This window comes from Varanus komodoensis, unplaced genomic scaffold, assembly GCF_004798865.1.
Source record: "Varanus komodoensis strain SLA01 unplaced genomic scaffold, ASM479886v1 scaffold9, whole genome shotgun sequence".
NCBI classification, from domain to species: domain Eukaryota; kingdom Metazoa; phylum Chordata; class Lepidosauria; order Squamata; family Varanidae; genus Varanus; species Varanus komodoensis.
This window is the reverse complement of record NW_025336598.1, coordinates 8,955,579-8,968,073: the sequence shown is the minus strand read 5'-3', so window position 1 is coordinate 8,968,073 and position 12,495 is coordinate 8,955,579. Positions and strand designations below refer to the sequence as shown.

The following is a 12,495-nucleotide window of genomic DNA, read 5'->3' as shown; positions in this document are numbered from 1 at the left end:
CTCTTAATCCCACCATTGTTAGGAGATACAATGAAGTGTTGAATTGCTTCATCTGTAAGTCTTCTCTCCCACCCCAAGAAGGCGAACTGTTCACCTAAACATCATCAAGTTGCTCAAAGTAACCTTAGATTATTGCCTCTCAAATACTGACAAAGACAATTCCTCCACCCCCATCCCCGTGTTCCTTGGAGTGCCAGTGTCATTCATATGTTGCCCTCATAACATTGTCACTCCTGCTGAGAGCAAGAGGAAGAAGTCATCTAGTCCCCACAAGCAAATGATGTTGGTCTCCAGGGTCTGACGGTACGGGACTAGTTTGCCCCCTTGATACAGATTCACAAGTAAGAGTCCCACATATTTTTGCCACTCCCCACCCTTCTTTCTATAAGGGCAAAGTGGTGAACCAGTCTCTCCCCAATGGCTGCTAAGATTAATTTAGAGGGAGTTACCTAACCCTCCCCTATGTCTTAAGTTCACTGATCTTAAAAATGTAAAGTTGTTACCACTCTGCATTGTCTAAAAGCTCCCCTTTCATTCACTTTTCAGCCTTATCTCTTGAATAATCTAGTGCTTCACAATTTCTTCCTTTTGAATGAAAGAATTTTATGTCAGCACTTACCCTAAAAGTCTAAAGCAGAACATCAGTTTGATTCTTTTCTTGTGCGACTACTCGAAAGATGGTTTACAGCACAGGTAGCCTTCCTTGAGTTTACCATGTAATAAATAAAAAGAGCATTGTGAACTTCATAGACACCCCATCTAAACCCCATGCTGTTTTAACTGTTTTTACTTCTGCACTGTAATGGAAGAACAAGAAAATATGCCTACAAGCATTATCAGTAGAATGACTTGCTAAAAATTTGTTAATTTAGTGAATCAATCAGTTTGTATTTCTAGTTAAAATGATTAATCTCAGTTGCTGCATCTTCTGAATCTTTCAGACATGATGAAGAAGGTAGGGAAAAAAAACATGAACAGGCAGACGAAGATCTTGGAGAAATTCAGAGGATAAGTGAAGTAAGTCCCAAGTTTAAAAACTTTAAAATCTCTTCTGGAAAACTGTTGCATCCATCTTTGTAGAATATGAACTTTAAACAATGATATTCATACATTTAATGTATATAATTATCTTTCTGAATTATTTCCTGTTCTTCATTTTAGCAATATTGATTTAAAGAGTTTTAGTAAAGCCATTAGTATGGGAAATAAAATACTGGAGGATCATTATGAAACTGTTACAGCAATCCCCTATTAAAATCAAAATCTTTGTTAATTATTAGGACTTCTTACCTGTGAGCAAAGAGCCAGAGTTAGTCAAACACCTCTTGGTGATGGAACTCAGATTGACCCCAGTAAGTCATGTTGAAGCCATGACAGTAATGATTAGTAAGTGATGATAAGTAAGATTAAGACAACCCAGATTCACACAGTTGGGAGAGGCTTCCTTGGAGTTAAATGTTTATGGGAGAGCTATTTCTTCAATATGGCAAAGTACAGAAAGGATGCCAAGTCCTCCCTCCTTCAAAGAACATCCTTTGATTTGACCAAATCTGGAGTCCTCTTAGGAAGAAGCTGGGCCTCAAGTAGGGGACATGACAAACCTTTAAGAGAAATGGTCTGTCAGTTAGCCATCATTTTTTTCTGGCTGCTTTGAATTGTTGACTTGGCCATTGTTTACTTGGCCTTGAAAACGCCTTTGACAAAGTCCCTCATTGAAGACTCCTAAGCAAACTTAGCAACCATGGAATCTCGGGGGGAGCGGGGGCTTCTGTGGATCAGTAACCACTTAAAAACCATGGAGCAGGAAATGGAAATAATTGGTAAACTTACCCAAAGAAGAGATGTAAACGGTGGGGTCCCAGGGGGATGTGCACTGGGACCAAGGCTTTTCAACTACATCTGAAACTATTTGAACTTAGAAGTGAGTGGGAAAGTTGCCAGATTTGCACATAATCATTTAGGGTGGCACAAAAAAAAATTGCATAGAGCTCCAAAAGGGTCTCTCCAGACTAGGTGAACGCACATCGAAAGTGCAGATGAGTATTCAGCTTCATATATATGCTGATGGGATCTGAACCAAGAAAGAGATCATGCAGTTATTGTGGACACTTCAATGAAAATGTCTACTTAATGTGAAAAAAGCAAGTCAATGTTAGGTATAATTAAGAAAGGAATTGAAAATAAAATCATGCAAATCTATGATATGTCCACACTTTGGATACTGCGGTCAGTTTTAATCACCACATCTAAAAAAGGATGTTTTGGAGTTGGAAAAAGTGCGAAGAATGGCAACTAAAACAATTTAGGTACAGTAATTCTCTTATGAGGAAAGATTACAAAATCTAGGATTGTTTAGCTTAGATGAAAAGCAAGTGAAGGAAGACATGAGAGACATGCACACAATTATGCATGGCGTAGATAAAGTAGATAGGGAAACATGCTTCTGCCTCTCTAAGAATATCATTATCAGAATGTGGAATCATTTGATGGAAGTGGCTGGTGGGAGATTCAGGACAGGCAAAAGGAAGTATTTCATCATGCTTCACAGAGTTACACTATGTAGTTTACTATCACATGTAACACACACACTCAAGATAGTGACCTGATTCAGACAACCTGACAATCCACCTTTGTTTGCTATCAGAGGTGGTTTGTCATGTCTTGTGAACAGAGGCTGCTTCACAGAGGTGGCCTTTTTTCCTCAAGAAAGCCACCACACAATGCTCATGGGCAGTTTTAGGACTGTTGTCACACAGGGTGGGTTGATGTGTCATCGAAAGATGGACAGCACAATCCACCGTGAGTGACCTCAACCAGCCAACCAGCCAATTGGCAAAAGTAGCAAAAATCCCTTACTGTTCTTTACAGGTAGCTGCCAGGTGAGCACAGCTGACAGCAGTCACCAAAGTGCTCATAGTCCCAGCAACATGAACTGGCCATCCTTGCTGACGGCTCTGAAGTAGAATGCTGAGGCCACTGGCAGTGATGGCTGGGAGGCAAAAGCTGGTCGTGTGCTCCACAGTGCAGCCCACTCTGGGAGGCAGCATGGAGCTGATTGGGTACCCTTGCCTCCTGCACCAGAGTCTACTCTTGGGAAGAGGTAGCAGTGGCCTCTTGGAAGCAGGGTCTGGCAAGCCATTTGCCAGGGATGCTCAGTCCTTTTAGAGTGGATTACCAGCTACTCCCTCCTATCTGAATGATCTACTCTTGGGCAGGAGGAAGGAGCTAGCAGTCTGCTCAGTGGTGCTTCCCCATCCTTGAACTGCAGCACCAAACTGATTGGGTGCCCTTGCTTTACTCCAAAGTGAGCAGGAGGCACAGGTATCCAGCCAACTCCCCCATTTTTCTCATTGCACGTTAGGGCAAGTGTCCTGTTTGTTCTACAGGGACTAAAAAGAAAATATTCTTCTTTGTCCTTGTAGCATGAACACAGCTCCCACATTTAACGGCAACAGGAAGAAACTCCCAGCCTCAGCTGTGCAGCATGCAGGACGCTGCTCACTGCATCGGTCCCCCTACATGTTGCTGCTAAGGCTGGAAGTTTCTCCTTGGTGTGCTTCAGGGCAAAAGTCCCCTGTTTGTATAGCAGGGGTTCTCAGACAGTTGTGGAGAGCTGAAATAAAATCATGGTTCTGGCTGCCAGGGAAAGGAAACTTAATTCCAACTTCCAGTGCCTTCTGGGATACTGCCTGGAGGAACAAGGTGGAAGGAACGTGAGGGAGGGAGCAGAGTACCCATGATAAGTCTGATTGTCTAGCTTGCTTATTGTGGTACTTTACAAAACAACCAGTCCACTGAGGCTTATTGCCAAGATGGATTGTCATGTGATACGAACTCAGCCTGAGTGTCTGTTGTTGAATTATACTTTGGTAAATAAAACCAACCCAATCCATGAAAAGGACCGATGCTTTTTTATTGTGGATTGTTTGTGATTCACAAACCATGGCTTCACAAACCATGGCTTGTTATCATAACTTGGGTTTAGAAAAGATCACCCATATTTCAACAATAACCCACAGTTCAATGACAGCCTACACTTAATCACAGGAAGTATGTCTATATATACCAATTGTTGGAGAACACGAGCAGGAGGGTGGCACTTAAATCCTTCTTGTATCCTTCAAGGTGTCCAAACATGGCACCGTGATCTGATCCAGCATGGCTCTTTATTTTCTCAATTCTGGGTTGATCCCAATTAACCAATTTGCTAATTCACATTTTGCTTTGATTTTCATGTTAAAACTCAAAATTTGCCAGCATTGACTGCTAAGCTGTCATGTTTATTTATCTCTGCTGAAGGAGAAATAATGTGTTATTGACTTGAATAGCTGTGTAGTTACTGATTCTTACAATTAAATTCAGTATTTGCAATTAAAACTAGGTATACAGCCCTGCAGAATGGGTTATATTCACACTTGCTCCTCAGTGGATAGAAAGCCTCCTTCTGTTTGTAGAGGGAACAGTAGTCAAGTAGAGACTGGCTGTGATTTTCTCCACTTCCCCTTTTCCCCAGTGACCTCTAATGGCACCTGCCATGCTGTTTCAGATGCGAGATCAGTGCTCCAGAGCAGTGTGGGAGATCACATTAGAGGAGGAATATGAGGAAATTGCCCCCTTCCTCAGTTGCTGAAGAACTCTACTCAGCAAAAGTTTGGATCTAACCCATGGTAGAGAGATAAATAATTCACAGTGTTTACTAAAAACTTACCTAACAGCTTACTACATATTTTTGTAGAGTGGTGAAAAGTCTTCCATAAAAGATGTGAAAGCCAATCAGAGTAAAAATGAAGGAAATAAGCCTGTTAGAAGACTTCCAGAGTCCGTGCACTCAACTGATGAAAACAGAAGTGATTCCAAGGGGGAAAAGGAACACAAAAGAAAAACATCTCTCTCTCTTCTGATAGATGGAATACAGCAAGACACTGAATCCCGAGATCTAAAACCTTGGTTTGACAGAACAGAGGCCTGTTTGGAAGAATCTCAAAAGCAAAAGAGTGTACTTAAAAATGAAAAACATCTCAAAAAGGATGATTCAGAAACTCAAACTTCTAGAAATGTTCAAGCCTCCAAGAGAGAGGCTAGATCATCAAAAGATAAAAATGAAAAAGACCGAAGTCTTTCTGAAGATAAGTCATTACTGAAGCATAAAGCAGCTGTTCATAAAGGAGATGGTGTTCATAAAGCTGGTGATGAAGTAGAAAATTTGCCATCTGAGAGAGGCCTAAAGAGTGAGGAGAGTGTTCAGAAACATAATCAACTAGCAAAAGCTTTGTCAGATGATAAAGCTGAAAGGAAGACTAAACACAGAAGTGAACGGAAACTATCACTAAATAATAAAGATGTGAAAAATGTTGCTGAATACGCTTCCAAAAATGAAGATAATTCACGTAAGGAGAATAGAAAAGACAGACAGGTTTCCATTGATAAAGTAAAAACAGAACACAAGTCAAAAAGGTTGTCAGGGGATGCTAGGCCACAGAAAGACTCTCAGAGTGCATTAAAGCAACATAGTTCTGTAATAGCAAGGAGGAGTGAAAGTTACTCAGAAGATAAACATGATGCAGAATCAACTAACCTTGATAATACTTTAAGACAAGGTGACAGTACACACAAAGACAAACGAAGATCAAAGAGTGTCTTGGAAGAAAGGTCCTTCTTAAAGTCCAAGTCCAAGAGTCACAATAAACAAGCCAAAGTACCTGAAAGTGAATTACAGGAAAGCTCCACCAAGCAGGAACCAGGGCAGAAATTGGACAAGGATAAGTACACAGAAGAGAGTGATCCAGATAAGCAGTATAAATCCAAAAATGAAATTAAAGTTTTTGAAGAAAATTCTGTAGAATTGGAGCTTGCAGGTGGAGTGCATTCAGTTAGTAGTTCCCAAAAAGATGCTAGTCATAGAGTTAAGTTGCAGTCAGGAGAAAAATCATCCATGAAGGAGAGAAGCAGAAGTGATAAAGATTTGGGCAGTTCTAGACTGGAGAGGAAATTGCCTACAGAAGGTCACAGAAGCAGAAATTTGAAGCATAGTAGTAAAGACATAAAAAAGAGAGAGGAAGACAACAAACCAGAGGATAAAGGTGCTAAACAATTAGAGAGTCATGCAAAAATACAAGAAAATAATGTGCCCACTGATAAGAAACCCATTAAAAGATTAACTAGTGAAAACAGAAAGGGAAGTTCGTCAACCCAAGAAGTAGCTATAGGAGAAGAAAAAGTCACACCTGTAAGCTGGCTTTTTCCAGCTCCTCAGAAGACAGTCTGGACTAGTGAACATTCATTACATTCTGAACAAAGTCAGCAACCAATGGAGATTGAATTAGAACAAAGGCACAGTAATACACATCATCAAGTATCTCAAGGTGAAGAAGGCAGCAGTAATAATGCACAAGAACCTAAACTTAAGAATACTTCCAAAGATCAGGTCCATCAGAGTTTAACACATGAATTGAACAAAACTTTGCATATAAAGGAGGTATCAAAATCTGTCCTTTCCAGTTGCAGTAATCCCAAACAAAAGGATGAATCTTTTCTTACAGAGGAAATGGATGCACCCAATGATGCCTTTAAACAACTTCTAAAGGATGTAGGCCCCATTGAACAGGAGCAATATCATGCAATCACTGAGAATGAAGCAAGTGATGAAACCCTGTATGATGCTTCTAAGGAGAATGAAAAGCTGAAACACCGAAGAGTAGCTGAGAATGCTCAAACTCCTGAGAATCTTAAAAATGTTACTGGTCCACCTGAAGCAAGCTGTTCTCCAGAAAACAAAGCTTCAAGAGAGGATGCCGCCCATCAAGAAACTATGGATACAGAGCTGGTAGAAGGTCCTTTGAGTTGTGTCTCTAAGGAGGAATCTTTTAATTTAGATACACCTTGTAGCGAAGATACCATTTCAGACAATCAAGCTTATACTGTTGAAGTGCAGCAGCATGATACCACTACACTCAGTAGTAACATAAAAGAGGGTAATACTGCCAACATGAAAATTATAACAGCTGACGGTCAAGTACCCCTGAGTCCTGAACAAGCAGGCACAGAAAACATGAGTGCTTTAACAGGCATTCAGGAAGCTACTGCACAAGAAAGAATTGGATTAATTGGTGTTATAAAGAATGATGGTCTGACTGGCCTACCAGTAGCCTTTATGGATGTAACTGCAGGAAAATCTGCCCCTACCAATTTCAAGGAAAATCTGCCTCCACCAATTTCAACAGAAATTTCAGGTGAAGGTTCTTTTGTAAAGAAAAATAAGGGTGCTACAGAATGCAAAGGCAAAACAAAGGACAATGAGAATACCAGTGTTATAATAAAATTGTCTTCAGGGTCACTGGCCAAAGATGTTCTGGAAGGAATAAGCAGAGTTTCTGTAGTGGCCAGTGAAGCAGAAGGAGTTAATGTAAAAGGAGTTGTTGAAGATAAAATTGAAAGCAGTGTAGTTGGTAGTAGTGTAGGAGGCAGCAGTATCCACAACAGCTTGGAGATTGATCCAGTTGTAATAGGAACTAGCACAGAAGGAACATCTGGGAGCACTGTAGCAGCTACCAGTACTGAGGAAGGCATACATGAAGGTACATCAAATTTGCAGAAAGAAGGTGATGCCACCATTACTTGTTCTGAAGAAAAAAGTAAGACAACTTTGAGATGTACAAGTATAGAAGCAGATGAAGGTTTCAGTGCAGGCAGTTGGGCCGAAAATAATAGAAGTGCCCATTCTGTAATAGAAAAGTGCTTTGGTGAATGTACTGTCACAGTAACTGAAGGAAGTGGTGGTGTTACTGAAGGGCTTGCAGTGTGCGAAAGTTCCTCAACTACTACAAAAGAAGAAGAAAGTGGTGAGTGCGTTGTCAATTATGTAGAAGAAAGTGCTAAACTTTTAGTTAATGGAAGTAGAGTTCAACTTGATCAGAGTGTGAGTAGTTTTGAAACAGAAGAGAAAGATGATGCTGTAACCAGTGCAGGCTCTGAAGAACGGTGTATGGCTTCCGCATGTGGTGATACAAGCAACTTTGGCAGTGCTTCTACAGGTATTAGTGAAACAGAAAGTGATGGTGCTGTAACCAGTGCAGGTACTGAAGCTCAGGATGGTTTTATGATCAGTGAAACTCCACATGAATTTCAGAGTAATGCAGCTGGAATTGAGCAGGTTAAAGCAGTGGAAGGTGCTGTGACTTGTACAGGTGCAGAAATAGGAAGGATTGGCTCTGCTCTCTGTTCAGTGACTGGTACAGACTCACAAGAAGAGAGTGCTGTGACTGGAGTGAGTGCTGAAATGGCCAACAATATAGCAGCCAAACCACACACTGACAAAGGTGAAGACATTGTGAATGGTGAGAGTGCTGTCACCAGCACGGGTATAACAACAGAAGATGACCCTGAAACAGCAGCTTCTTGTACTGGCTTAGACAGCAATGGAAGTTTTGTGGCAGCTTTAGATACAGAAGAAAAATATGAGCATGCCACTGACAGTACTGAAGCTAGAGCTGAAACAAATGCCATTGAGGTCAGTCAAGGCTCATATGATGATGAAGGTTGTGTGACCAGTACTGGTGCAAAAGAAGATGATGAAGAAGGGGAAAATTTTGTTACTAGTACAGGAAGGGGCAATGAAGAAGCAGAACATGTTTTGGCCTGTACAGGAACAGAAGAAAGTGAAAGGGTGCTGGTTTGTGTGGGCGCCACAGAAAGTCAAAGTTCTTCTGACTGCCTAGTTGCAGGCCACCTTGGAACAGAGTTAGGCAAGCGTATCTCAAATGCAGATAAAGCTACTGTTGACAGCAGGACAGCCTTGGAGAAAGAAATCAAGAGTGATGATATTCACAATATTGCAAAGGGAGTGGTTGAAAGTAGCACAACTAGTGTTGGTGTAGGCTGTGAAAATATGATGGCCTTACTTGCTACAAAGGAAGAAGAAACTCTCTTTACTCAGAAATATGAGTGTGACATGATTAGTGCAACCTCAAATAATGAAAGTATTGGTCAAGTGTCTGAGGAAGAGAGGAATGAGAGTACCACATCTTCCTTAGATAACAGAAAATGTGAAGGCCTATTTAGGATTGTCTCTAAGAAGGCAGCTACACCTTCTGCATCTGCTAGTGAAGACGATAAAGGTGAAGGTGAGAGAATCTCTACAAGTGCAGTCAATATGTCCCCTACATCCCCTACACACAGGTCTGCCAAGCACACTGAACAGACATTGCCACATGTTGCAAGAACAGTTAAAAATGTCAATAAAACCTCAAGTCTGACAGGCACAGATTTCAGTGCCCCTATGCCGAGTACAGCTATTGATCACATGAATCAGGAGGAAGCTGCTGTTAAGCCAAATAAGGTTTCTACAAGTATCTTGGAAGAATTTGAAGCTCCTATGCCAAGTGTAGCAACAGAAGATGGGGACAGTCTACTTGCTACCAAAGGAGCTGTAGAAATGGCCCCCAGTGTGGAAATGTATGCTGTTCCCATGCCCAGTGTATGTACTGGAAGAAGTGTTGAGAAGCATACAGTCCATGGCAAAGAGGAAAGAGACGAGTGCACTGTGATTTCTACAAGCATAACTGAAGAAGCAGAGGCTGTCATTTCTCAAGAGGACACTGAGGGCATAGCTCAGCATCTTAGCTTAAGATCAGAACAAACTACTAATGTAGCTATGATTTCAACTAGCTCGATAGAAAACTTTGAAACGTCAGTGTTTCCTACAGAGGATCAAGAGAATAATCAAGTCTTCAGAACAGAAGGAAAGATTGAAACATTCACTATCTCTACAACAGAAAGTTCTAACAGAGCCACTCATGATGTAGTGGTACAAATGGAAACTAGAGAAAGAGATGAGGATACTATGATCTCCACAGAGCTAACAGAGGAATGCAAGGCTTTTCAGGATGCTGTCAGTCAAGAGTCTGAGTTAGTTGTTCAAAGCACAGAAAAAAGCAACCAAACTCTTATAACTTTGGTTGAAAAGGAGGTAAAATCTGATGCCCATGAGCTTAGTGTAGGTAATACTAAACCTGACCAGCCATTGGTTACCTTGAGTACACAGAATATGATTGCCAGAAGAGTGGAAGAATGTGACAGTGCCTCCTTTGTTGCCACCTCAAAAGATGTTCCATTTGAATTTGCAAGCATAGAAAATGAAAGGAAAATTGTCCCATGTGCCAAAGAGTTTGAGTACACTACATTGTTACCTTCAGAAAACAATGATAGCTCTTCAACTGTGCTTCATAAAGAAGGTGAAAGATTTTATAAAGGAGAACATGAAGATACTCTCAAAGAATCAACCACATTGAAAACCACAAGTGACACCAAAAGCACAGAAATGCCAATGAAAACAGACATTAAAACATTGAAAACTGAAGGGGAAAAACTATGCACTGAAATATGTTTAGACTTCTCAGCTGATAAGGCATCCACTGAAGTCTGTATGCATGGAAATGGAACCCAAGAGGATGGGCAACATACTGAAGTTCCATCAAGCCCTTCTGGAGGCCCTCTTGAAAGAGAGAGAGGGAATGCGACTCTAACAAGAGATGATATTAATAACAAGCCAACTTTAAAAAGCGGTGTGGCTGAAGAAAGGAATCTGCCCAACAGTGAATGCTCACCTTTACTACTTTCTGATTTGGGAAAATTTTCTGAGGAAAGAACATTCGCTAGAGGAACAGATTTGTGCAGGCAATATAGCTCAGCTGAAATAAATACTGATCAAGAACCGGAAGCTTTTTATCAAGGGAGCACAGCATACAGTAATGGTAAGGTTTCCTGACTCTTTTATTTTTAATGTAAATGCATTGCTTTAGGATTTCAGAAACTGATGACTTGGGTAATTTGTTTTTATACTTGGGAACATTTAAAATAAAAGGGTGTCAACAGCTATGGAAAGGGAAAAAGTAAACAATGCTAAAATATATTAAATGGGAAGTTCAGCTAGGATCAGATTAGGGCAACTTTAGGGTATTAAGGATAGCAGTTAACATTGACCAGCAACAAATATATTGCTAGAATATATTTATTTGTGTACTGAGCATCAAATCAAAATTTCCGGGATAGATTGCAGTAAGATGCAATAAAACCACATGATGAAGACAATTGCAGAAGTAGGGAAACACAGGAGAGGTTTGTTTGTTTGTTTATTTAAAACATTTCTATGCCACCCCCCATCGCAACAAAGCCTCGGGGCGGCTCACAAAGAATACATAAATACATAAATAATAACAATGCAACAAATTTTTAAAAAATGGTTTAAAAACCCCCGGTGCATTCTCGGCTAAAAATTTAAAATCCTATTAATTAAATAATTTGACAATTAAAATAAGTTTTAAATAAAAAGGTCTTAGCCTGGCGCCGAAAAACAAATAACCAGGCAGACCACCAGGTTGAAAGTCTGGGAAAATAAGACATTCTTTTATGTTATTTTAAATTAATTTTCAATTCAACAGTTTTATCTGTTGTGTTTTATTCTTATTTTTTGTTGTACACTGCCAGAAAACTTCAGCTACAGGCTGTAGAGAACTGTTCAAACTTTCCCAGAAAACCTGAGTTTGAGCAATCCACTGGTCAAAGAAGTCTTCATCCCGAAGAGGTGTGGGAAGAAGCCTTTTCCCACTGGCATATATGACTTTAAATGCTCTGAAAAGAGAAAGTGCAGAGCACTCAAAGAGTGCTGCTAGCAAATCACCATTTCCCCGGAAATCATCCTAATACAGGTGTTACAGAAATGAAATGAAATGAAATGAAATGAAATGAAATTACATTAATAATAGAAATAAACCATTTTGTAAAATGGAAATGGGATGGTAATTGAATTAATGCCTGTGTGATGTACTGTGTCAGTAGTTTTCAACCTTTGCACAGCTGGGGACTTGTAAAAACAGGAAAAACACCTCAGGGACCACTGAAGCAGAAACAAAAAGCACCATACACATAATACAGTATTCTGTGTATTAGTCTCCAAACACAAGGCCAAAAAAATGAAAATCCTCCAAAACAATCAGAAACCAAGCAACAAAAAATGCCAAGAAAAGAACAAAATGCTGAAATCAGCACAGGGTGGCTCCCAGCTAGCTCCCACCGAGCCATCTCTTCCTTCCCTTCCACACCTCCACCCCAGCAGCACTGGTGAACCTCCCGCAAACATGGTGCCAACCGAGGAAGAGGTGGTAGAGCACAGCCAGCCCCCATGCCGGTCTGCGGCAAGCAGGTTGCACCCTCCCACGGACCAGCACAAAATCTGTGGACCAGGCAGTTGAAAACCACTGTGCAATGTGAATTGCTAAAGTAAATAATGGAATAGCTATAAATAGAAAGCCTAGGCTTGAATACTGATGGAGACTTAGAAGCCAGATGAGAAGGTTTTACCCATCACTAGGCTTGGGTAACTTGGCTATAAAATTTTAAACTCTGTTTAGGCTTAGGGTTACAGGTAGGGATTTAACTGTGCTTGCAGCTTGATTCCAGTGCATGCTTACTCACTATTCTCATTGAAACAAATGGGCTGAC

General features: G+C 40.6%; 1 protein-coding gene across 6 annotated transcripts in view; it reads left to right on the top strand.

The window, feature by feature from the left end:
• The window catches only part of BOD1L1 (biorientation of chromosomes in cell division 1 like 1), a 71,266-nt gene that overhangs the window by 22,618 nt on the left and 36,153 nt on the right, over window positions 1-12,495 (top strand). For all 6 annotated transcript variants that reach the window (XR_006413493.1, XM_044417632.1, XM_044417631.1 and 3 more), the window contains 2 exons: window positions 942-1,017; window positions 4,736-10,748. Coding sequence is in view for 5 of the 6 variants with exons in the window: in XM_044417632.1 (XP_044273567.1) it covers window positions 942-1,017; window positions 4,736-10,748 (6,089 nt within the window). In the remaining variant the exon portion in view is untranslated. The remainder of the gene's footprint in view (window positions 1-941; window positions 1,018-4,735; window positions 10,749-12,495) is intronic.